The 22,115-nt window shown below is 47.9% G+C and overlaps 2 protein-coding genes across 2 annotated transcripts; one reads left to right on the forward strand and one right to left on the reverse strand.

Annotated features, from left to right (window-relative positions):
* Window positions 1-1,244: 1,244 nt before the first annotated feature.
* On the forward strand, window positions 1,245-13,716 carry itgb8 (integrin, beta 8). Its single transcript, XM_062445707.1, is given in 19 exon segments — window positions 1,245-1,852; window positions 2,617-2,699; window position 3,107; window positions 4,192-4,362; window positions 4,552-4,658; window positions 4,751-4,775; window positions 4,778-4,889; window positions 5,433-5,598; window positions 6,212-6,370; window positions 6,569-6,664; window positions 7,067-7,156; window positions 8,931-8,973; window positions 8,976-9,073; window positions 9,327-9,807; window positions 10,024-10,246; window positions 10,339-10,442; window positions 10,623-10,739; window positions 11,545-11,705; window positions 11,827-13,716. Coding segments are annotated over 19 exon segments (2,610 nt in total). The 5' UTR covers window positions 1,245-1,605; the 3' UTR covers window positions 11,953-13,716.
* An 844-nt stretch (window positions 13,717-14,560) lies between these two features.
* Window positions 14,561-17,062, reverse strand: sp8a (sp8 transcription factor a). The gene is made up of 2 exons (XM_062487078.1): window positions 16,974-17,062; window positions 14,561-16,623 (listed from the first exon to the last, which is right to left on the reverse strand). Exons 1-2 carry the CDS (start codon window positions 16,992-16,994, stop codon window positions 15,328-15,330), a joined length of 1,317 nt encoding a protein of 438 aa, XP_062343062.1. The 5' UTR covers window positions 16,995-17,062; the 3' UTR covers window positions 14,561-15,327.
* Window positions 17,063-22,115: the final 5,053 nt, after the last annotated feature.

Consider the following 22,115-nt stretch of genomic DNA (forward strand, 5'->3'; position numbering starts at 1 on the left):
TCTGGGTTACGACTGTTAGTGTATGTTCTTGAGTGAGTATGCGTTGCTATCCGGAGTTGCTGATTGGTTCTCATTTCACCTCTGACTCTCGGGTCACAGAGGGTTAGCACACTCACCTTCTTGCTAAAACAATGTCTTCACTGAGCTAACAAGAGCTACAGGGAATAGGGGGTTGGGAGATACAAGCTGGCGTGTGTGTGTGTGAGGGGGGGCTGTTTTGGATGGGGTACAGTGTAATGGGTGATGTAGGGGGACCGGAGGGGGGGGAAGAGACGTGGGTGGGGGTGAACATGATGAAACCAGAACAGCGTGATGAAAGACCAGTCGAGCGCTAATGCAAACACAGAGGGGAGGGGGGATGTAGTCGGGGTGGGGTGGGATCGGGGGGGGGGGGGTCAGAGAGCCTGACAGGGCTAAGGGAAGATGTTTTGTGTCAACCTGCAGGTTTATGAAGTGCATGATGTGTGTTTCTTTGCTGACAGTTGTTGATACGCCCCAACAAGTGATGAGAAGAAGGCATGCTTACACTCAAGTTCACTCTTCGTTTCCATGGCGGACTCCTCCCCCACTGCCCCTGTCGCCAAATCCAGAGAGAATGAGCCTTGGTCCTGGGTAGGGGGTTGGTGTCTGGCTCTTAGAAACATACACACACACTGTGTATGTTTGTGGCGCTCATTACCATAATTGAGAGTGAGTGTTTTGATGGGATGAGGAGTGTTGGCACTCAATGGCTCAGTCTTCATTGAGATTATGTGAATGAATAGAAGCTATCGGCTCATCTCAGAGCCTGTCTGAAAGGTGCGGTCCGTTCATAAGGGTAACGTTGAGTAGACACTTTTAGTTTATGTGCCGTTTCTGGCTTTTGGATCTAGCTCTTTAGCTCAAGAAAGCTAAGCGAGGTTCCTCCATGTCACTGGAATAGGTCTCCCGCTTCACAATAGGCAGAATCCCCCTTGCTGTGAGCTAGGTACTGCGAACCCTCCGTTTTTTATCACCCGCGCCTGGTTTCCCTCGACAAAACTAATTAGGGACTACGTTCACACACTAGAGGGTGTAGAACACGGTACAACAAACCAGTCTAAAGACGTAGCCAAAGTCATAAAGTGTGTCTGTGTGTTTGTGGTGTGGTGGTCGAATTCTCCCCACCTACACAACGTAGTATAAGCACTTTTTCACTCAATATGTGTGGGAGCGTCGTTGCCATGACACCGAGTGAGTCAGTGAAGTAGGATAAAAACCGGGTGCAATTCAAAGATCGACTAACTCCTCTCACGATGGCTTTAAAAAAAAGCCAATTCAGCACGCTGGTGAAGTCATACAGGCAGAATCAAAGAACGGGCAGGACTGAATCCACATAGTAGCCTGACTCAATACTTGCCTGGAATCGTTATCTCGTCAAGCGCACGTTATGACGACAGACAAGCAGAGCACTGCTACACCTGCATGCGGGAATAGATGGAGGGAACATCGCGAGCCACTTAGTTTTCACTTTCTTTCACTAGCCTGTATACGAGCGCGCCGGTGGATTCCCAACGGTAAGCTGATTCCGACGATGTGAATTACACGCCTTCCAGATTAAGAGGTTACTGGTTAAAAACTGTGACAATGCCCCAAAGCCCATGGTTTTCGGGGGCTGTTTTTTTGTTCGCGCGAAGTATGTTACACGATTTTTTGTTGGACACCGTCAGTAGAGACCGGAATCTGCTGCAACCGGTGTCTTACACTGGTCTTATTCTGCCCCTGGTGCTGAATATGACTTCCTGGCTACGTAAATACTGTACCCTCCCTCTGCATGTTGTGCTGTCCTGCGTCGTTATATTGGTCGCTGCCTTCACCCCAAGTTCCACGGCCGGTGAGTGACCGATCCTAATGAATAAGATTAGACCACGATCTGACGTTTACTTACATTTTAGGCTACAAAGGTAACATCCTTAATAGAATAATACCCTGCCATAACATCACATTATTGTGGGGTGTTCGATGCTATCTTAAATGGCCAGAGGTGGTCTTCCATCCTACTGTGACGACGATATTTTCAGATATTTTTCAGATTAGGTCATTTTCACATGATATTGATCCGACCATAGTCGATCAGTAGTGATCTGCTGTGTGTCTTGCTGAAGTGTGTCGCAGCTACGTGAAGCAGGTGTAATTAGGTCAGACTTGCTTGTTATTTGCATCAGTGATTCCAAGACCTGAACCATTTCTCTCCTGTCCTACATTTCACCAATGACACATATACTCACTGGATTAGACAATGGTAAGTAGTAGGCTTATACTCTCAAATGAAATGGTGTAGGCCTACTTAATCGTTTTTAAGTCCGGTGATACATTAGTTTTCATCTGTTTAAGGAGTCATACAGATAAGTATAACCTAGCGGAAATTGTGTGCCAGCACATGTACAGAAGTCCTGTTGACTAATAAATCCCCTGTTCCCATATACTGTTTCATTTTTGCTCTTTTTGAACTCCAAAGGAGAGAAGTGGCATGTGCATCACCACCAAGTTTCAAGTTTCTGTTGTGCATGGCTAACAAGTGTTGAATAGTAACAAGTCTTTCATATGTTAATCGTCCTCTCCTCTCCCACCTCTATATGTCTCTGTCTTCCTCTACAGGTAGTGTGTGTGGTTCTTCTCTTGTGTCGTCATGTGCAGCTTGTCTCAGACAGGGACCGCACTGTGCTTGGTGCTTTCAAGAGGTAAGATAAGAGCTCTCTCTCGCTCTATGTGTGTGTGTGTGTGTGTGTGTGTGTGTGTGTGTGTGTGTGTGTGTGTGTGTGTGTGTGTGTGCGTGCGTGCGAGACAAAGGCCTCCAATCAGACAAAGAGAAAGAGACTGATGCATTCCTCAGTAGTGATGCACAAAAGCCTTCATGTTGCCTAAAGATGTGTGTATAATGTGTGTTAAAACACAGGCAGGCCTGCCCTCTGACCTGCGTGTGTGTGTGTGTGTTCGGAAATGTTCAATGCTGCAGATTCTGTTGTTTCATTCTCGACAAACATACACGCACCCAGACAGTGTGTTTGGGCGCTAGTTTAATCCTGGGTTCTCGTAAAGTGCCACTCTGCCCCACTTAATGACCACGAGAGACCATAAAGTCCACCAGAGTGACCACCAGACGAGCCAACACGTAGAGCAGCTGCAGGAAACAGAGCGACCAGCCTTTAACCCTTGTGTTATCTTCGGGTCATTCTGACCCATCAGTCATTGTGACCCACTGTCGTATTGCGACAAATTTACCTCATACAAAAACAAAGTGAAGCATTTTCTTTTAACTGTCGGGCTGTCTCAGACCCCCCACATTGCAATGGTTAAAAGAAAATTATTTTTATTTGTTTTTGTATTGGGTGAAATTGGGTAAACACAACGATGGTTCGTTGTGAACCTTTGGGTCATGTGACCCGAAGGCAGCACGAGGGTTAAACAGGCGCATGTTAAAGCCCGCTCAGGTGCTTTCCCACGCCCCCCCCCCCCCTCCTGCCTGAGACCCAGACCATGACCGGGTGCACTAACCCCACCCCACCATCACTTGGTGGCAGCCAGAGGGGCAGGTTATGGAAAGTACCAGTGACTCCGGCTTGTGGGGGCATTTTAGCATATTGGTCTGTAGCCTGAAGCTGGCTGTTCAACATGCCTTCTTTCTTTCCCAGTTAAGGCCAGCTCTCGCTGCCCACGCAAATACCAATAAAGACTGCCAATAGTTGTTGGGTTCTGTTGGTTTGGTGTGATATGCCTGTTGGCATTTGTTGGGCCAGTGTGACAGTGACAGTTATCTTTCCAAGCATTCTAAACCAACAGCCAACAACAGAATGTTTGGTTTTGTTGGTGCTTGCCTAACATTGTTGGGGGCAGTGTGAAATGGACACGGCACCAAAGTTCGCTAATCTTCTTTAGCCCCGTCAAAACAACTAAAGCTGCTAGCACATGACAGATCTGCTATGGTTGGGACAAACCTCATAACCGTGATCTCACTGCCAGGCGCTGACGAACACACTCCCAGTCACAACACAAGGAGCGGCCTTATAAACAAACCTTGCTATGTAATCATGTCTTAGTTACTGTATGTTCTGTGGTTGTCATCTGCATCTCATGCACTTACTGGCGTGTTCACTGATCTGGTGAAACAGTGGACAGGAGAGTTTTGTCCCTCCATATCATGACATCAGAGTGACTCCTGACCCTTGACCCCAGGGTTTCCTGATGGGGCGGAGCTGAGTGAGAAGTGTGACCTGGCGGTTAACCTGGCCAGAAGGGGGTGTGGCTACGAGTTCATTGAGCAGCCAGAGGTCAGGGTGGAGGTCAACGCGACGCTTAGCAGCACTCAGGTGTCCCCTGGGGAGATCAGCATCACTCTCAGACCAGGTGAGAGACCAGCACCACTCTCAGACTAGGTGAGAGACCAGCATTACACACACTTACATTTCATGCTGATTAGGTCAGTCACCTATACATTCACGTCAGTAAAAGACAGACCAAGTGGCCAGTGAATTAACCAGGTGAGTCACTTTGATAGCAGGAGACCATCTGACCTGTGTGTGTGTGTGTGTGAAGGGTCTGAAGCTAGTTTCATAGTAGCCGTGCAGCAGCAGGAGAGGTATCCCGTGGACCTTTACTACCTGGTGGACGTCTCAGCCTCCATGCAGGAGAACCTGGACCAGGTGAACCCCCCAGTCATTCTTACCCTCCGTCAGACCATCTCCCCGGCTACACCCCTCTCACCTCCCTTCCTGAACCTGTCTACCTGTACTAGCTGAAGTCAGTGGGCGTGGCCCTGTCCATCGCATGACGGAGCACTCTTCAGACCTGCGCTTGGGGTTCGGCTCCTTCGTGGACAAGCCTGTATCCCCCTACATCAACGTGCACCCGTCCAAGATAAGCAACCCCTGCAGGTAGGCGTGGTAACCAGCATCACTGCCAGGCAAGGAAGGGGCTGAGGGATTCCCAGAGGAGGAACAGTCCGTCAAGGATTAGGAGGAGGCTCTGAATAACACAGGGATCCTTCTTTTCGAGATGAAAGGAAGGATGAGTGGGAAGATTTCTCATTTGAATTGAAGTTTGTTTGTTTGTTTGAAGTCTGTTGATGATCCTTACTCTCCCTCTCTCCCTGTCCCTCTCTCTGTGTCTTTCACTTTCTCTCTCTCTCTCTCTCTCTCTCTCTCTCTCTCTCTCTCTCTCTCTCTCTCTCTCTCTCTCTCTCTCTCTCTCTCTCTCTCTCTTCTCACTTTCTCTTTCTTTCTTTCTTTCTTTCTTTCTCTCTCTCTCTCTCTCTCTCTCTCTCTCTCTCTCTCTCTCTCTCTCTCTCTCTCTCTCTCTCTCTCTCTCACTTTCTCTCTCTCTCTCTCTCTCTCTCTCTCTCTCTCTCTCTCTCTCTCTCTCTCTCTCTCTCTCTCTCTCTCTCTCTCTTCCTCTCCCTCTGTGTCTCTGTTTGTCAGTGATTATGAGATCCGGTGTCGGCCGGCCCATGGGTTCCACCACGTTCTGAGCATGACGGGGAACACGTCAGAGTTTACACGCACAATCAAACGCCAGAGGATCTCCGGGAACATGGACACACCTGAGGGAGGTCTGGACGCCTTGCTGCAGGCCACTGTCTGCCAGGTACGCACGTGTGTGTGTGTGTGTGTGTGCAGAGATCTCCCAGGGATAACCACATCGTCTCAGCGTGAACAGTAGCAGACGGGGTGGTTTAGAGTGACATCATTGCAGGAGTATGAGACACACACACACACAGTATTACACACTCTGATTATGCCTGGTATGAGATGTCTCTGCCCTAATGGGGTCCTAATTCAGAGGGCTGTGGGCAGTGAGTCACGTGAGAACAGGGGAGAGAGAGACATGGTGGGGGTCCTCTGACTAAAAATAACCTTCCCCCAAAGCCGCTGGCGGTGCCGAGGACTCTACCGCAAACACCCCCTCCCCCCCTCCTCCCCTCCCCCCTCCTCCCCTCCCACCCTCCCACCCTCCTCCCCCTCCCCCACACACACGGCCACGCAGCCTTGCAGTCTCTGACCGACTGAGCAGGACTAGCTGAAAACGACGGTTGTGTAGTATGACTTCACGGTGGAGAAATGACTGACTCATCAGGACATGCTTTTGTTTCCATGAGTGTGAAGCTGGAGTATTGAATACATGACATTGTACGGTGATAAGAGGATGAGGTAGTGGGCTCCAGTGAGCAGACGGGTGACCGGCCCCTCCTCTCTCTCAGGAGGAGGTGGGCTGGAGGCCCGAGGCGAAGCGGCTGCTGTTGCTGATGACCGACCAGCCGTCTCACCTGGCTCTGGACAGCAGGCTGGGGGGCATCGTAACCCCGCACGACGGACGCTGTCACATGGAGGACAACGTCTACTCTGAGAGCACCACCCTGGTGAGACACACACCTATACCTGTACACACACACACACCTATACACGCACATACCGTACACACGTATACACGTGTACACACACATCACACCCCGTACACACACACACACACGTACACATACCACACACACCACTCAAACACACACATGTACACTTATCACATACACACCACTGATGAACCATCTGTTTTTGTGTTTCAGGACCACCCCAGTCTTGGTCTGATAGCTGAGAAGCTACTGGAGAACCACATTCACTCCATCTTCGCCATAGAGAAGCAGCAATATCAGTGGTATGAGGTACAGTAATCTCACTAACACGTACACAAAACACGCGCACCGCAAATCCAAAAGTCTTTATTCAGACACTTCATCACAGGTCTGCAGCTCTCTGATCTCATATTTCTTTGTCTGTTTTTTTTTCCGTTCTCCGTTTATTTCTTTGCTACTCTTGCCCTGTTTCTGTATCCTGGTCTCTCTTGATTTTTTCCGAACTTCCTCTGTCCTTCTCCCATCCTCTCTCTTTCTCCCCCCTCCCTTCTTTCTCTCTCTCTCTCTTTCTCTTCCCCCCCTCCCATCTCTCATTCTGTCTCTTTCTTTCTTTTTTCCCTCCTCTCTTTCCCTCCCTCCCTCCCTCCCTCCCTCCCTCCCTCCCTCCCTCCCTCCGTCTCTCTGTCTCTCTGTCTCCCTCTCTCTCTCCAGGAGTTAGTGAGGCTGCTACCGGGGTCATATCTGGGGAAGTTGCTGTTCCAGGCCCCTAACCTGATAGAACTGGTGGTGGATGCATACCAGGTAGCACAGTCTCCACAGGCACCTCCACCTCTTCATCCTCCTCACTTCCTCCTCCTCCTGAACCCCTTCCTCCTCACTTCCTCCTCTGTGTAAAGGCATTCGGATTGGTGATAGTATGGATGAGTTGCAACAGCAATTTTGAACACATTGGTATTCTGTTCCCTGAGGAGATGGGACCATGTAGTAGGCAGGAATGGAGCTCCACAGCCATGTGCCAAAGGGACGGGGTAGGCAGATGAGAGGGGGCAGGGGGTCGGGGCAGGATGGGGGGAAGGGGGTGTGCGGCTGGAGGGTTTGGGGTGTTTAGTTGGAAGTAGCTGGCCTGCAGTGGGAGGGCACAGCACGCCATTGTTTGGTTCGGGAATCTGCCGAACTCACAGATCTGCATGCACACACACACACATGCACGTGCACACACACACACAGAACAGAGCCTAGAATTATAAATGCCATCTGATCACCACGGAAACGCTGTCCTAATCGCTGGCGAATACAAAGGCGCTATTTTTGGACCTGCCTTCTTTTTTTCCCCCCATCAGCCCCTGTGTTTATCAGAGGACAGAAGTACAATGGAGCCTTTCTGAGACATGTGACAACCTGTGTTTATCTCTCCTCCACACTCCGCTGCTTCCCTCTGTCCTCCCTGACATTGCTTCTCCTCCTCCTTAGACTGGATCGCACTCGTTCCCCCTCTCTTCCTTTTTGACGTAAACAGAACACATGTGGTAAACAGTGTTGAAGCCTCTAAAACAAACATGCTCTCTCTTCTCCAACCTCTTTCACTGGCTCTCCCCCCCCCCCCCCCCCCCCCCCCGTCAGCCCGGGTCTGTGAGGACACGAGAGACAAACACGTTTTGACCCTTCTCCCTCTCTCTCTCCCTCTCTCTGTCTCCTCTCCCCTTCTCCCTCTCTCTCTCTCTCCCTCTCCCTCTCTCTGTCTCCTCTCCCCTTCTCCCTCTCTCTCCCTCTCTCCCTCTCCCTCTCTCTGTCTCCCCTTCTCCCTCTCTCTCCCTCTCTCCTCTCCCCCTTCTCCCTCTCTCTCTCTCTCTCCCTCTCCCTCTCTCTGTCTCCTCTCCCCCTTCTCCCTCTCTCTCTCTCTCTCTCTCTCTCTCTCTCTCTCTCTCTCTCTCTCTTTCTCCCTCTCTGTCTCCTCTCCCTCTCCCTCTCTGTCTCCTCTCCCCTTCTCCCTCTCTCTCTCTCTCTCTCTCTCTCTCCCTCTCTGTCTCCTCTCCCTCTCTGTCTCCTCTCCCCTTCTCTCTCTCTCTCTCTCTCTCTCTCTCTCTCTCTCTCTCTCTGTCTCCTCTCCCCTTCTCCCTTTCTCTCTTCTCTTGTCCCTCCTTCTCCCTCTCTCTCCCTCTCTCTGTCTCCTCTCCCCTTCTCCCTCTCTCTCCCTCTCTCCCTCTCCCTCTCTCTGTCTCCCCTTCTCCCTCTCTCTCCCTCTCTCCTCTCCCCTTCTCCCTCTCTCTCTCTCTCTCCCTCTCCCTCTCTCTGTCTCCTCTCCCCTTCTCCCTCTCTCTCTCTCTCTCTCTCTCTCTCTCTCTCTCTCTCTTTCTCCCTCTCTGTCTCCTCTCCTCTCCCTCTCTGTCTCCTCTCCCCTTCTCCCTCTCTCTCTCTCTCTCTCTCTCTCTCTCTCTCTCTCTCTCTCTCTCTCTCTCTCTCTCTCTCTCCTCTCTGTCTCCTCTCCCTCTCTGTCTCCTCTCCCCTTCTCTCTCTCTCTCTCTCTCTCTCTCTCTCTCTCTCTCTCTCTCTCTCTCTCTCTCTCTCTGTCTTTCAGAGGCTGCTGTCGGAGGTGGAGATTTCGGTTTCAGTGGAGGATCGAGCGTCAGCAGGTTTTGGGTCAACGTCTCTCCTCTCTGTCCCAATGGATCCATCTCCAGCAACAACCGCAGCTGCTCTGCAGTACAGCCCAACCAGACAGTAGGGTCATTCTACTGGTGCACACACACACACTCACACACACACTCGCTCTTACACACATTCCCACAAACAATTACACACACATTCATATACAGACGTCTTAGTGAGTAAAGCTGTACTGAGTAGCTTATTAAGCTAACAGATTTCACAGGAAAAGTAGTCATGTGCTTGAATCAGCTGATCTGTTGATTCCTCCATGACATTGTTAACATGCAGTGACATATTCTAAAATCTATTCTGTGTCTCTCTGCAGGTCTATTTTAACATTACCATCGGACTGCTCTCCTGTCCGGTCAGTGACGACGATGATGATGATGAAGAGGAGGATGTGTTGGTGATGGTCAGACCTGTGGGTTACAACGAGACCACCACGGTCAGGGTTCGATCTCTGTGCCGCTGTCGCTGCGGACTGGCCGGACGTTGCCGTGACGACACACACTGCAAAGAGAACTCTGAGCAGAGCGATCAAGACAGATACTCAGACCAAACTAATCAAGAGCAGAGTCGGGAGCAGGACCCGGGGAACCCGACAGGCTCCGAGCTGGACCCGGACTCCTACCCGGATCAGACCTGGCTGTGCAGGGCGGAGGGGTCAGAGGAGGATTGCAGCGGCCGGGGAGTGTGTGTTTGCGGGAGGTGTGTGTGTGACCAGAGCAACCTGGGAACAGTCCATGGGAAGTACTGTGAGATGGACGACTTCTCCTGCCCCTACCAGCAGGGGTTACTGTGTGGAGGTAAACACACACACACACACACACACAGACACACACCTACAGACACACACTTACAGACACACACAGACACAGACACACACACACTCACAGACACACAGACACACACCTACAGACACACACACTCAGACACTTCACACACACACAGAGACACACTGAGGGAGGAAAGAGAATGGGGTGGATTACATTGGTCTTTTATATTTTGTCTCGTTCCCTCAGGACGGGGTGTGTGCGTGTTAGGTGAATGTGTGTGCGCCGAGGGCTGGGCAGGTGAGATCTGCGGGTGTCCCATTTCCACGGTGACCTGTTTGTCTAAGGATGGGTCGCTATGCAGCGGACGGGGCACATGTGTGTGTGGCAAATGCATGTGCGATGACCTCCAATTCTCCGGAACCTTCTGTGAGAGGTGCCCCACCTGCCAGAGCACCTGTAAATCCCACTGGTAACTCCTCTCTGTTTGTTACTCCCACCTCTCAATTGACCACACCATTTGTTGAAGTCCCTGTCAATCAAAACCTTCTACCCTGTTACTAGGAGGTGTGTGGACTGTCACCTGTCTCATGGTCTCACACAGGAAGAGGTGTCACGCTGCAACCACACCTGTGCCCCATTGGTGGGTTATGTTGATGACGTCACAGGTAGGGCTAAACACTTGCATTCTATTGGCCACAACGTTCTGCCTTTTTTCCGGGTGATCATTTTATCTCCGTTCCTCTCTCTCTCTCTCTCTCTCTCTCTCTCTCTCTCGCTCTCTCTTTCTCTGTCTCTCTCTCTCTTTCTCTCTGTATCTCTCTGTCTTTCCCTCCGTCTTGGTGCAGGTCCACGGGGGGAGGTGTGGAGACAGTGTGTTTACACTAGCCCTGACAGCTGTCGCTACAGGTTCCAGACAGGGCTGGTGTCTGGCAGAACACAGCTCCACATTAGCACAAACCCTGGTACGACCGACACACACACACACACACACACACTCACAGCTCGTTCCGTTCATACGTCCTTACACAACGTCCAAGTGTTGAGTCAGCAACAGCTGATGTGGATCAGGCGGATCCTGGATTTCCTCCTTCCTGTCTCCTCCCGAGTTTTCACTCACACACAGTCATACGGTCTCATGCACACACACACACACACACACACGTACATACACACAAGTGTGCATGCACACACACGAACAAACACACAAGTGTGTACAAACACACATACACACAAGTGTGCACACACACACACAAGTATCAACAAAACAGTCCTCCTCCAACTGCTGGAACAGTGCAGATCATTGTCTCCCTCACCCCTCTATCCCCCCTCCCCCTACGGGACTGTATTTTCCTGTACACGCCCACTCCTGAGTGCAGGGGCCAAGTTACCATAGTAACTGTTTAAAATGTCAGAGCAGAACTTTACACTCTTTGTGTAAGATGAGCCAATCCACATCACACCACAAACCAACTATCTATATGTCATCTCTTTGATTGACAGATCTGTGTGTGTGTGTGACTGTGTGTGTGTGGGTGTGTGTCTTAACGTGTGTGTGTGTGTGTGTGTCTTAGCATGTGTGTGTGTGTGTGTCTCTCGCTTCCTGTGTGGAATTGTGGTAATTTACTGCTCTGTCAGGATCAAACAACTATCAAAAAGTGTTCCAGTGCACAACACTGAATCCAGATAAAAGCAAGTACTTAGTGTGTTTTTGGTTCTCCTAACCACTTACGTCAGTCTTCTTGTGTGTGTGTGTGTGTGTCCCTGTAGAGTGTGTGCCTGGCAGGCGGTACATGCAGATGTTCGTGAGTGTGTGTGTGTTGACGCTGCTTGCTGGCCTGGTGCTGGTGGCGGTGCTGTGGTTGCTGCTGCAGAGAAAATCCTGGTCACCAGGGGGCGCCACTGACGATGAATACAACCTCACAGGGAAGGTTAGCCACGCCAACAACTAGCCCACATGTTCAGTCTCAATAACAGATTCCAAACATTGCATCAGTGACAACCTTAATCTGACCCCGACCCCGACCCTGACTTTTGACTGTCTCCATCCAGGACTTGACATTTGTCCCGACCTCCAGTGAGAAGACTGTCACGTACCGGAGGGACTGCCCATCTGACCGCCCTGTTGAGATGCACATCCATGTTCCCAAGATGCCCCTTGGTGACCCCTGGAGCTAAGGGTCAAAGGTCGGCATCAGGGGAAGTAAAGGTGAAGTTGTGCCAGAGTGCAGATTGAGTCATACAGAATTCTTTTTTGGACAGTTGTCTTGAGTTGGTGAAAGAAATCTCATGGTTTATGGAGTTTGCGTATGTATGGCAGCAATAAGTGAAAGTCTTCCCAACTGTGATTAGATAATCATGTTCTCTAATTGCACTCATTTTCACATTCAGTGGTGTGTGAGTGTGTGTTGATGTCAGTTTGTGTGTGTACAAATGCTTCTTATTTATGATTGTAGCTCATAAAACACTACAAGTTTTAGACATAGAAGTTTTTTATTTTCATGACCGTGTACTTAACCTATTCTTCCATAAAACCTCACCTATTCTTCCATCAAACCTCAAATGTAGCCTGTGCTAGCCTGCCACCTAGTGGGCACGTGAATCACTATCATGCCAGTAATGATTTATGGTAACATTGCACAATAACTATTGTCATATGTCTGGAATATTTGTTTGGATGTTGAATTTATGTTTGATATTTAAATTGTTTGTCATATTTCTGAGAGGCTGTGGCATACATGTCCCTCGACAGTTGAGTTTTATTACTTGATTTTAGTGTTTGTTAATAATAGCTCTTTCTTGTAAGTCGCTTTGGATAAAAGCGTCTGCTAAATGAATACATGTAAATAACAGGGGTGGACTTGCTCGCAGGTACCATTAAGGTGCATTATACTACTGAGTACTGTGGAGGCTGCAGACCATACCAAGAGAGAAACCAGGGCAGTACTGGAGATGGAGGGGGGCAGGGAGAGAGGGAGGGAGCCCAACATGGCGGCAGCAAAGGACCAAAGGAGGTTGGGACAGAGATAGATATTGCTGGTAATATATTGTATATTCTACATAGTGTACGTAGTCTTTAAGGCAGGATACTTGCCTTGAGGGCTAGGTCTTTAGAGTTGTGGGACCACAGTGGGCGAGGACAGGGGGAATAGAACTGTAGACTCGGTTCTGATAGAAGCAGTGAGTTTAATACAACAGCAGTGTTATGACTACTGTTGAACAAAGGCAAAATCGCTGCCAAGGCACTGGTTTAGAATCAGTTTATTTTTCTTTCGGTAGTCTTAAACTGAATAATTCAGTGTATCAAACTGGTCCTAGATCTGTGCGAAGGGTTAAGCTCATTCATTTACTCATATACTTGTACACTGGCCATCCTTGATGAATGAATAACAGTCAACACAATGGACTAACTATGAAGTAATTCAGATGAAGTACTTATCTACTTAGCGGTGGGGATGACTGTTTAAAGGCATTGCGTGGATCTTGGGAGGGCTGGAATAGCCCTTTTCTTCTTTCAGGGTTAGTAAGGTACTGACTTTCAGGGTTAGTAAGGTTAATACTGTACGATTACTGGATAGTAACTCACTGAAGGATCCATCACTTACTTATCTCTCTGATCTCTATGTAACATGTTTACAGCAATCACTGCTCTTTTTATAGTTCAAAACACTAATAATGTTGTGATTTGTGTTCTTTTCTTTTTTACTTTTTGTAAAATTGTATTGTATATGTTGGTTACCCGAGTGGATATTCTTCGCCTGAGTCTAAGTATAAATGCACTGCATCTCTGCATGAGATTGAATCAGCAATAAGAATCATCTCTTTGAACTGGGCATTGATTTTGAATAACAAACTAGACTTCTTTTTGTCTTGCCATTTGTAAATTCAAGCAACTAAAATGAAGTGTTTTCACAAAAATAAAAAGCATCGATCTTGTATTGATCCTGTTGCAGCTGTTTGTGTTTTGAGAATTTTGTATTTCAACTGTTGGACTATAACTTTATACTGTTACTGTGCGTGTGGGTGTGGATGATGATGATGGTGGTGGTGGTGTGTGTGTGTGTGTGTGTGTGTGTGTGGGGGGGGGGGGGGGTCTACTTACCGTGCCCGACCAACTTTGGCGTCACAATTGCCGGAAATAGACTCTAGATGGCGCAACATGCAAACACTACTACCGATTCCAGGCCAGGACTGACTCATTCGAGTTTCACAGATAAACTAGACTTAACATTGGCATAATATCTAACGCTATGGCTCACACTGCATATTATTAAGAATTTGTGTAGTTTTGAGGTAGTCTTATTATCCATATTTTCGTAATTGACCAAGCCGTGTGGTTTATAATAACAACAAAAAAATGGCACCTGAGCAAAAAGTTTAAAAACATTTAACCGTCGTAAAAAGTTTACTCTGACCTACAAAGCCTCCCTGCAGTTCTATGCGTTATTGTTTAAACTATTATTCTTTAAAGAAAATTGAATTGAGTAATTGTAGATCATTTGATCTGTTCCTTTTGGTATTTCCCTACGTAAAATAGTATTTAAAAAATCTGAAAAAAGCACCTGACTTAATTTATGAGCTGAAATTATCTTCTACTTTAAACCATGACAAAACTTTGATGACGGAACGTTTTGGTTACTTTTGCTAACCTTAACTCTCCTAGAAAATCTCGCTTTTAATTTTTTTTTATATATAAAAACGACATCGTTTGTGGGCTATTTCGATAATGACAAACATGTTAACGTTTTATTTTCTTTTATTTACATGACTTGTTCACATAAATTAATGAAGTAGGCCTATTTAATGAGGCTATCCTCAAAGTCAAATGGTTTCATTCAACAAACATATACTTGATTGATCAAAACCTTTAGTCTTTATTGGACTCAAAAACCAACAGATACATGCTCAGTTAAATTAAAACGCAATAATCAGACAGACCTCCTTAAAACCTTAAATATGAATTCAAAGTGCGACTTACAGACCTCAAAATACAAGTCCAACTCATAGGTAATAAAAATAGGCATAATTTGAGTTTTGTTCTCCATCGAATGGATGATGATGCAAATTTAAACCGAAGAAAGCAACACGCTGAGTCCTTAACATTTAGCCTACTTTGACGTTATGGCAGTCTGCTTTGTGAAATGACACATCCATAAATTGACTGAGAGGTATAAAGTGTAAAATGCAGTCATGATGAAATATTACAAATAAAACCAATGATGACTGGTGAGGTATAAGGAGACAACTTTCATCCACAAACAAAGTTCAAGAATAAAGTGCCACATCCGTTTTTGAATAATATCCAAGAAACCCCGTATCGACTGTAAACATATAAATATTTTCAGATGCCTACTGAAACGCAAACAACGACATAAAACAAATTGATCTTGATAGAATGACCCTTAAACTAGGGCTCAGACCGTGTGATGGTTTGTTTTAAGACAGGTGATTGGGAGCAGTTGGTTTTACGCCTCTCGCTGTAGAATAAACGTTTTCAGGTGCAGACGCTCCGTGAAGCAGATGGCTTTATGCTTCGTGGAACTTTTTAACCGTCTAGTCCAGTAAGTTGTGTCCATTCACTGATTGGACCGTCTCCGGTGCGTGCAACAGATCGGGAGACTGGCTCGGACTCCCTGAGACGCTGCAATGCTCGCTGTCTGTGTCGCTGCTCCTCTTACCGGCACCCGGTTCTCCCGGTGTCCCTTCCTCTGACCCGTCCGCGGTGTGCGTCCTCACATGCTTGTTAAGGTGATCAGAGCGCATGAAGCGCTTATTACAGACCGTACAAGCAAACCGCTTCTCTCCGGTATGCGTGCGTAGGTGCCGCTGGAGCTCATCTGAGCGCGTGAAGCGTTTCCCACAGAAGAGCCAGTTACAGACGAACGGCCTCTCCCCGGTGTGCCAGCGCAAGTGTGCCTTCAGGTGTGAGGTCTTACCATACACTTTTCCACAGCCCGGTATGTGGCAACTGTGCAAGCCTCTTCGCCGCGGGCTCGTGCCCCCAGGTCCCAATCTCTCAGCCTCCTGGCAGTTCGGGCAATCACACGTGGCTCTACCGGTATAGCGCCGGGATGATGACCGGGGAGAGCTCGAAAGAGAGACGGCGGGGACTCCGCTGAGCACCGATGCTCCGGGGCAAGAGTCTGTATAGGAGGCAGAGAGCGCCGGCCTGAAGCTGTCTAGGAGATGCTGGGACGCGGGTAACAGGTGCTGAGAAGGCCCGGGACTGAAGGCGGGGTGACTGTGAGGCAAAGGTGCGTAGTCGGAATAGCTGTTAAGTGGAGAGGGCAGCCCGTTTGGACTCTGCGTATCCACCCAGCCGGTGCCCATGTCCCACCAAGATGACGTGCCGCTGGTAACGTTATTTACTTCAGACACTGGCTTGAACCAAGACTCGTAAGGGTGCGCATGTACGCCCATCCTTGGATACATCCCCGTCAAACCATCAACTGCTGCAGGGAGCTTGGAGAGAAACATTGGACGTTGCGTGTGTGTATGCTCAGTGGGGCTATCGGATGATGTCTGGTAAAGTGTATAGTCATTCCCAAACGGAGAACTACACGAATTTGCGGTGGTTAATGAGAAAGCACTGGAGACGGTAGTTCCGTTAGATGAGTCTGCCAATCCGGTGAAGTTACTCCTGGAGGTCCCACCTGAGACTCCGAGGGAGACATTGTTGAGCCCCAGGTTGGTGCTGCCCTGTGCGGATCTCCTCCACGGGTGAAAGCCCTTACCGAGTCCAGGGACGCCGTCGGATAGAGCAGGAGGGGAAGGATGGCTTGGGTCGCCGATCTTGCTGCAGGTTGCGGCCAGCATGGCCAAGGGGGTGCAGCCTAAACGCGGTTCTTCCTGCGGAGACACACAAACAGATATATCACACACCCTTGCACCGTGCGTAACAGACTTCAGAAATACTCTGAGTTCGTTTTCGATCTATTGTTGACCGTGGATAAAACGGCAATGTCAAGAATAATCGGTAAACTATAGAATGCTAAATTTTGCAGAGAAAAAAATCATAAAAAATTTCTTATTGTGAACAGGTAATTATAAAAAGCTATTCTAAGTGTCCAATTTATCTCAATAACACATGCGGATAGCTTTTTAGCTGATATTTTATTCATTTGCCGTGGTCAACGTTGTCAAACTGACTTCACGAGAAAAGTGACAATCGTTAAGAATTCGATCAGACACAAACTCACCCCGAGTAGTGAAGCAGCCATAGCGAAGGTCCTCCACTGTGGAGGGTGCTGTGTGTAAAACTGAAGGGTGCTTGTTTGTCAGACTCCTCTGTAGTTGTAGCTCCGCCGAAGCTTTGAAGTGCCACTGGCTAGGCCAGATTGAACCAATCAGAGACAAGCCTTCTCAGGAATGACACATTCTAACGTGAGGTCATGATTGAACTGCGCTGGCACATCCCACGGTTAACATCGGTGGAAATCCTCGAACTACTGTCTTGTGTAAAGAAACGTTATCTCCGTTGGTCACAGCAGTGGATGATTGACGGATCTGTATAGCCTTACTCTGGGTGCCTGGCCCGGGACAGGGCGTATTCGGTCAGCCCTGGGGAGGGAGAGGGAGGAGAAGAAGGAGGGGATGGACATCATTTTTGCCTCCCCCTGTTTGATTTCATTCTGGCGGATTTGAGTTAAATGTTTCCTCCATTTCACTCTACACGTGGTTGTGTTTAATTGTGCCCTAATCCACAAAAGCACATAGGCCTCTATGGGTTTGTCCATAGCATGGATGATCTATTTATATTATGCATTCAAATAAAACTGCCTCTTTATTCTGCTTTTCGCTCTTCTTTTCCCCCTTTCTTCCCCATATTGTTTTTCTTTTTTCTAATGTGTTGGCTTTATCATAATATTTGTAGTGGGTATTGGGCCTTTAAACTAGACTGTTGGATTTTTCTATTTTTCAAAAAGCAGTGGGACTTAACCAAAGATATGTCATGTAGATAGGCTACATGAGACACTGAGAACCTTGGTAGCATTTTCTTCCGGCCATACTCTTCTCAGTCCTGCGCATGAGACCGCATTAGCATGTGGAGCGCATGCGAGTAGGCTATTTAATTTGAATTTCTAATTTAATAAAACAGCGGGATATAATCACGCGGGATTCTATTTGTTTGATTCTAACACATTTCAGTCTCCCTCGGTGCGGACACTCGCGGCCACTTTGTGTAATTACGGGACGAAGTGGAAGAGTTGATTAAAAAGGTGATATTCTTCATCCACCCAATTCCACGTGCTTTACTGGACCAGGTGATAGATGATACGCGACATGAATCTCGGTGTTTCTGCGCGAGGGATAATTGATCCAAATTTGAGTCCTGAGAATAATTTACAACCCAAACTCTGCGACTTTACACGACAAAACTATTAAAGGTTCCGAAGCACAAACATATATTCCTGTATTGTTTCCCTCCGTAAATTCCTTCGGACGATTATCCTGTGAGTAGCCTTAAGTGGCTCTCAAGGTCGTCCGGTTGTCCTACAAGGGCCCTCAGGGCATCTCGTGCGCACAGGTGCAGTTCACAGTAAACTTGCGGCTCTGTTCCGTTTAACCTGACCAATGCTTACGAGCACCCTGAACAGATGTCCCCCTTTAGAAGCATTCTGTTCCCACAGTGTGTGTGTGTGTGTGTGTGTGTTATGGCCCCTAATGAAACCCTGTCTGAAGCCAAACCTGTTCCTTTGGTGGATATAATGACCGCATTATCACGCGCCACCGAACGTCAACAAAACACGCAATAGAGTGCTTTCCAGTGATTCCGCGCGAATAGAAAGAGAAAGAGGGCGACATAAAGAGCCGATAATTCGGCGGGGAAAGGGTGTGTGTGAAGGATTTTATTTCTCATTGGTGTTTTTCTTCTCTCCTTTGTTGTCAGAGTGGTTGGTAATCCATCAGGCCGTGCGCAGTTCTTCAGGCTAGTTGTAAAAAATAAACTCTATAGCAGGGTTGGGCAGTTGCCCGCTGGGGCAATTAGCTAGGAATCACAGACACAATTGCACGACACACGGGAAATATATTCTCTATCATCCTGAAAAGAAACGAATCAACATTTTACGTGAAAAAGTTTCAACGGGACATAATCGTGGAACTACTACCCGCAGTTCAAGTGAATCGTTGTTCTTGAAGAAGGAAACATGTCCTTTATTCAACTAACATGTCTGCCACTTATGATTTGCCTCGAGCTCCCATGGCTTCCTGTAATTACTCTCTAGGGAGGGCATGTCTGTTGTCAGTCAGCACAAGGCTGATGGACACGTGTGTGGCGATGTCGTTCCAGCCAGCTCTAACCTACCTGCTGCTTTCAGAACGCTAATAATAAGCCACCTTATATAGGCCACCTTTAAAACATAATTAATAATCGTCTAAATATATATTTTTAAACAGCAGTTATATTCTCTTTCTCCCCCCCCCCCCTCTCTCTCTCTCTCTCTCTCTCTCTCTCTCTCTCTCTTCTCTCTCTCTCTCTCTCTCTCTCTCTCTCTCTCTCACCTCTCTCTTTCTCACACACCTCTCTCTCTCCTCTCTCTCTCTCTCTCTCTCTCTCTCTCTCTCTCTCTCTCTCTCTCTCTCTCTCTCTCTCTCTCTCTCTCTCTCACCTCTCTCTTTCTCACACACCTCTCTCTCTCCTCTCTCTCTCTCTCTCTCTCTCTCTCTCTCTCTCTCTCTCTCTCTCTCTCTCTATCTCTATCTCTATCTCTCTCTCTCAGGTGAGCAGGTCCGGCTCTTCAGTCCTGTGATCATCCCCAGATGGAGATGTGTGGCATTACCCATGCAGAAGGAACTGAGAGGGTCACAGAGGGCAACTCTCATCAGCCCGTCAGTGTGAAGAATCCCAGGGAATGTAATTACACTGTTCATCTCCCTCATTCTCCATTCATGTATACAGCCCAGTGTTTACGTACAGGCCTACGAGACATACTCCCACACATGCAGATAGGGCCACGCACAGACAGACAGACAGGTACATAGATAGACAGACAGACACAGGCAGACAGGCAGACGACAGTCAAGCAGACAGACAGACAGACAGACAGGCAGGCAGGCAGGCATGCAAGCAGACAGGCAAGCAAGCAGACAGGCAGACAGGCAGGCAGGCAGGCAGGCAAGCAAGCAGACAGGCAAGCAGGCAGGCAGGCAGGCAGGCAGGCAGGCAAGCAAGCAGACAGGCAAGCAGGCAGGCAGGCAGGCAGGCAGGCAAGCAAGCAGACAGGCAAGCAGGCAGGCAGGCAGGCAGGCAGGCAGGGAGCTGTGGCCCCTCCTGTAATCACAGCACTCTGTGCGGTCTTGTCTCTGTGTATTGACAGCCAAGTGTGCGTGCTAGCGCTTAGCTGAAGGTGAAATGAAATGGCCGTTTATCAGACGCACACACACGCACGCACACGCACACACACAAGCACACACACACACACACACGCACACACAGGTTGGGGCCGTGATGGATGCAGGAAGCTTCATTAAGACATACATCACAGAGGTCGTTTAACCTGTCAACACATCTGCTGCCTCCCTCTCCTCTGACCGAGGGAAAGAAAGAGTGACAGAGAAAGATGTGAAGCTGGCAAAGAGAGGAGGATTTGTCAAGAGGACAGAAAAGATAGACTGAGATTGGGAATCTGAATAAAAAAATGTACCAATCTCCTCTCTCCTCTGCACAGTCAGATAGTGTTGCCTGTCTCGCTGTTTTTGTTACACACACATACACCAACGCACACACACCCCACACACAAACACACATACACACACGGTCATCATTAGAATGGCTTCCATCAACTCATCTGTTGTGTAGTTTTATGTCTGGATCAGAGTGTTTCTAGATAGCTAATGAGATGCATCTGATCGAGGGGGTTTATTGATTTGGTCAAATTAAGTCTATTCATGGAGCAGTATTTATGTGAAGGTGCTATTGTGAGTGACCATCCGAGTGTGACTGTGAGTGTGTGTATGTGTGTGTGTGTGTGTGTGTGCGTGTTGATTACAGATCAATGTGGCACCTCTCCTGCTGTTGATTTACTATGGTCTTAAAAGTTTGATTGACAATTCCCTGGAAACTCCCTCTATCCCTCCCTCTGGCCAACAAAAGCTGTGTATCTTAACATCCTGGGATTACTTCCTGTCTTGACTCTTGACTCCACCTCCAGTTACTTCCTTCCCATGCATCCTCAGATCCTGTTCTCATTTCTGCAGGGACATGATTCTCTATGAGTCTAAATAGAAGAATAACAATTGATCTTTCTTGATGTGGTTTCCTTTCCAGATATTCAGTAGCAATGACCCAGACCTCTCTCTCTCCCTCTCCTCTGCCCTCCTCTGATGATGTTGTGTGGAGATGTCTGATTGCTGTTAGCAGAGTGGAAAAGAAAAGTGAAAGGTGGTGGTTAGCAGGGCAATCGCTAACGTCTCATCAGCCACTGGCTTACATCATACTCTCTCTCCAGTGTCCAAAGTTCAGAGGTCACCCAGTCTGGCCGTGAGGTTAGTGACTGACTGCTGCTGTGTTACCATGGCAGTGGAGAGGGACACTTAAGTGGGCCAGAGTGACGTGTGATGGTTACCATGGTAAAGGGGAACCGGATGGCAAGGTGTATAATCTGTTATTATAGAAGATTTACCACAGCTGCGTCTGACACACACGCGCACACGCACATACACACACACGCTGATGTTTGACAGCCTCTTATCACCATTACTGTATTATACACAGTAGGATAGAGCTGAGTTAAGCAAAGTGAAGAAGAAAGGCAAAGAGAGATGTTGAGATGGAAGGAGTCAGGGAGAAAGGACATGTGTTTTTCATGCTTTTCATGAATTGGCAGAACTGTTTGATGTTCTGTGTTACTTGGCTGGTTTGTAGATCTATCCAAACATGCATCTATCCATCCATCTATCTATCTGTCCATCTGTCCATCCATCCATTCTTCCTTCTCTCTACCCATCCATCCCTCCTCACTCTAGACTCATCCCTCTCTCCTCTACTGTCCTTGCCTCCTGACATTTCAAGCTAACAACTGATTGCAGTCATTTTCTCAGAAGTATGCTCTTCTCAGAACACATTTAAAATGTATAGTCTCTCTCTTTCTCTCTCTCTCTTTCTTTCTCCTTCTTTCTCCTCATCTTTCTATCGCTCTTTCCTTGATTAAATTCTTTTCTGACCCTTTCTGCTCCTCACTAATACAAGTTCTATTTGATTTCTTCCAGGTCTGTACCTCACACACATTCCAAAGTATTTGCTAACAAACACACACATATACACACACACACACACACACACACTTCTCTCTCACATGTTGGCAGATTAATTCACTCCTGGTCATCTTTCAACTCACTAT

Source organism: Osmerus eperlanus, chromosome 20, assembly GCF_963692335.1.
Source record: "Osmerus eperlanus chromosome 20, fOsmEpe2.1, whole genome shotgun sequence".
Lineage (NCBI taxonomy): Eukaryota > Metazoa > Chordata > Actinopteri > Osmeriformes > Osmeridae > Osmerus > Osmerus eperlanus.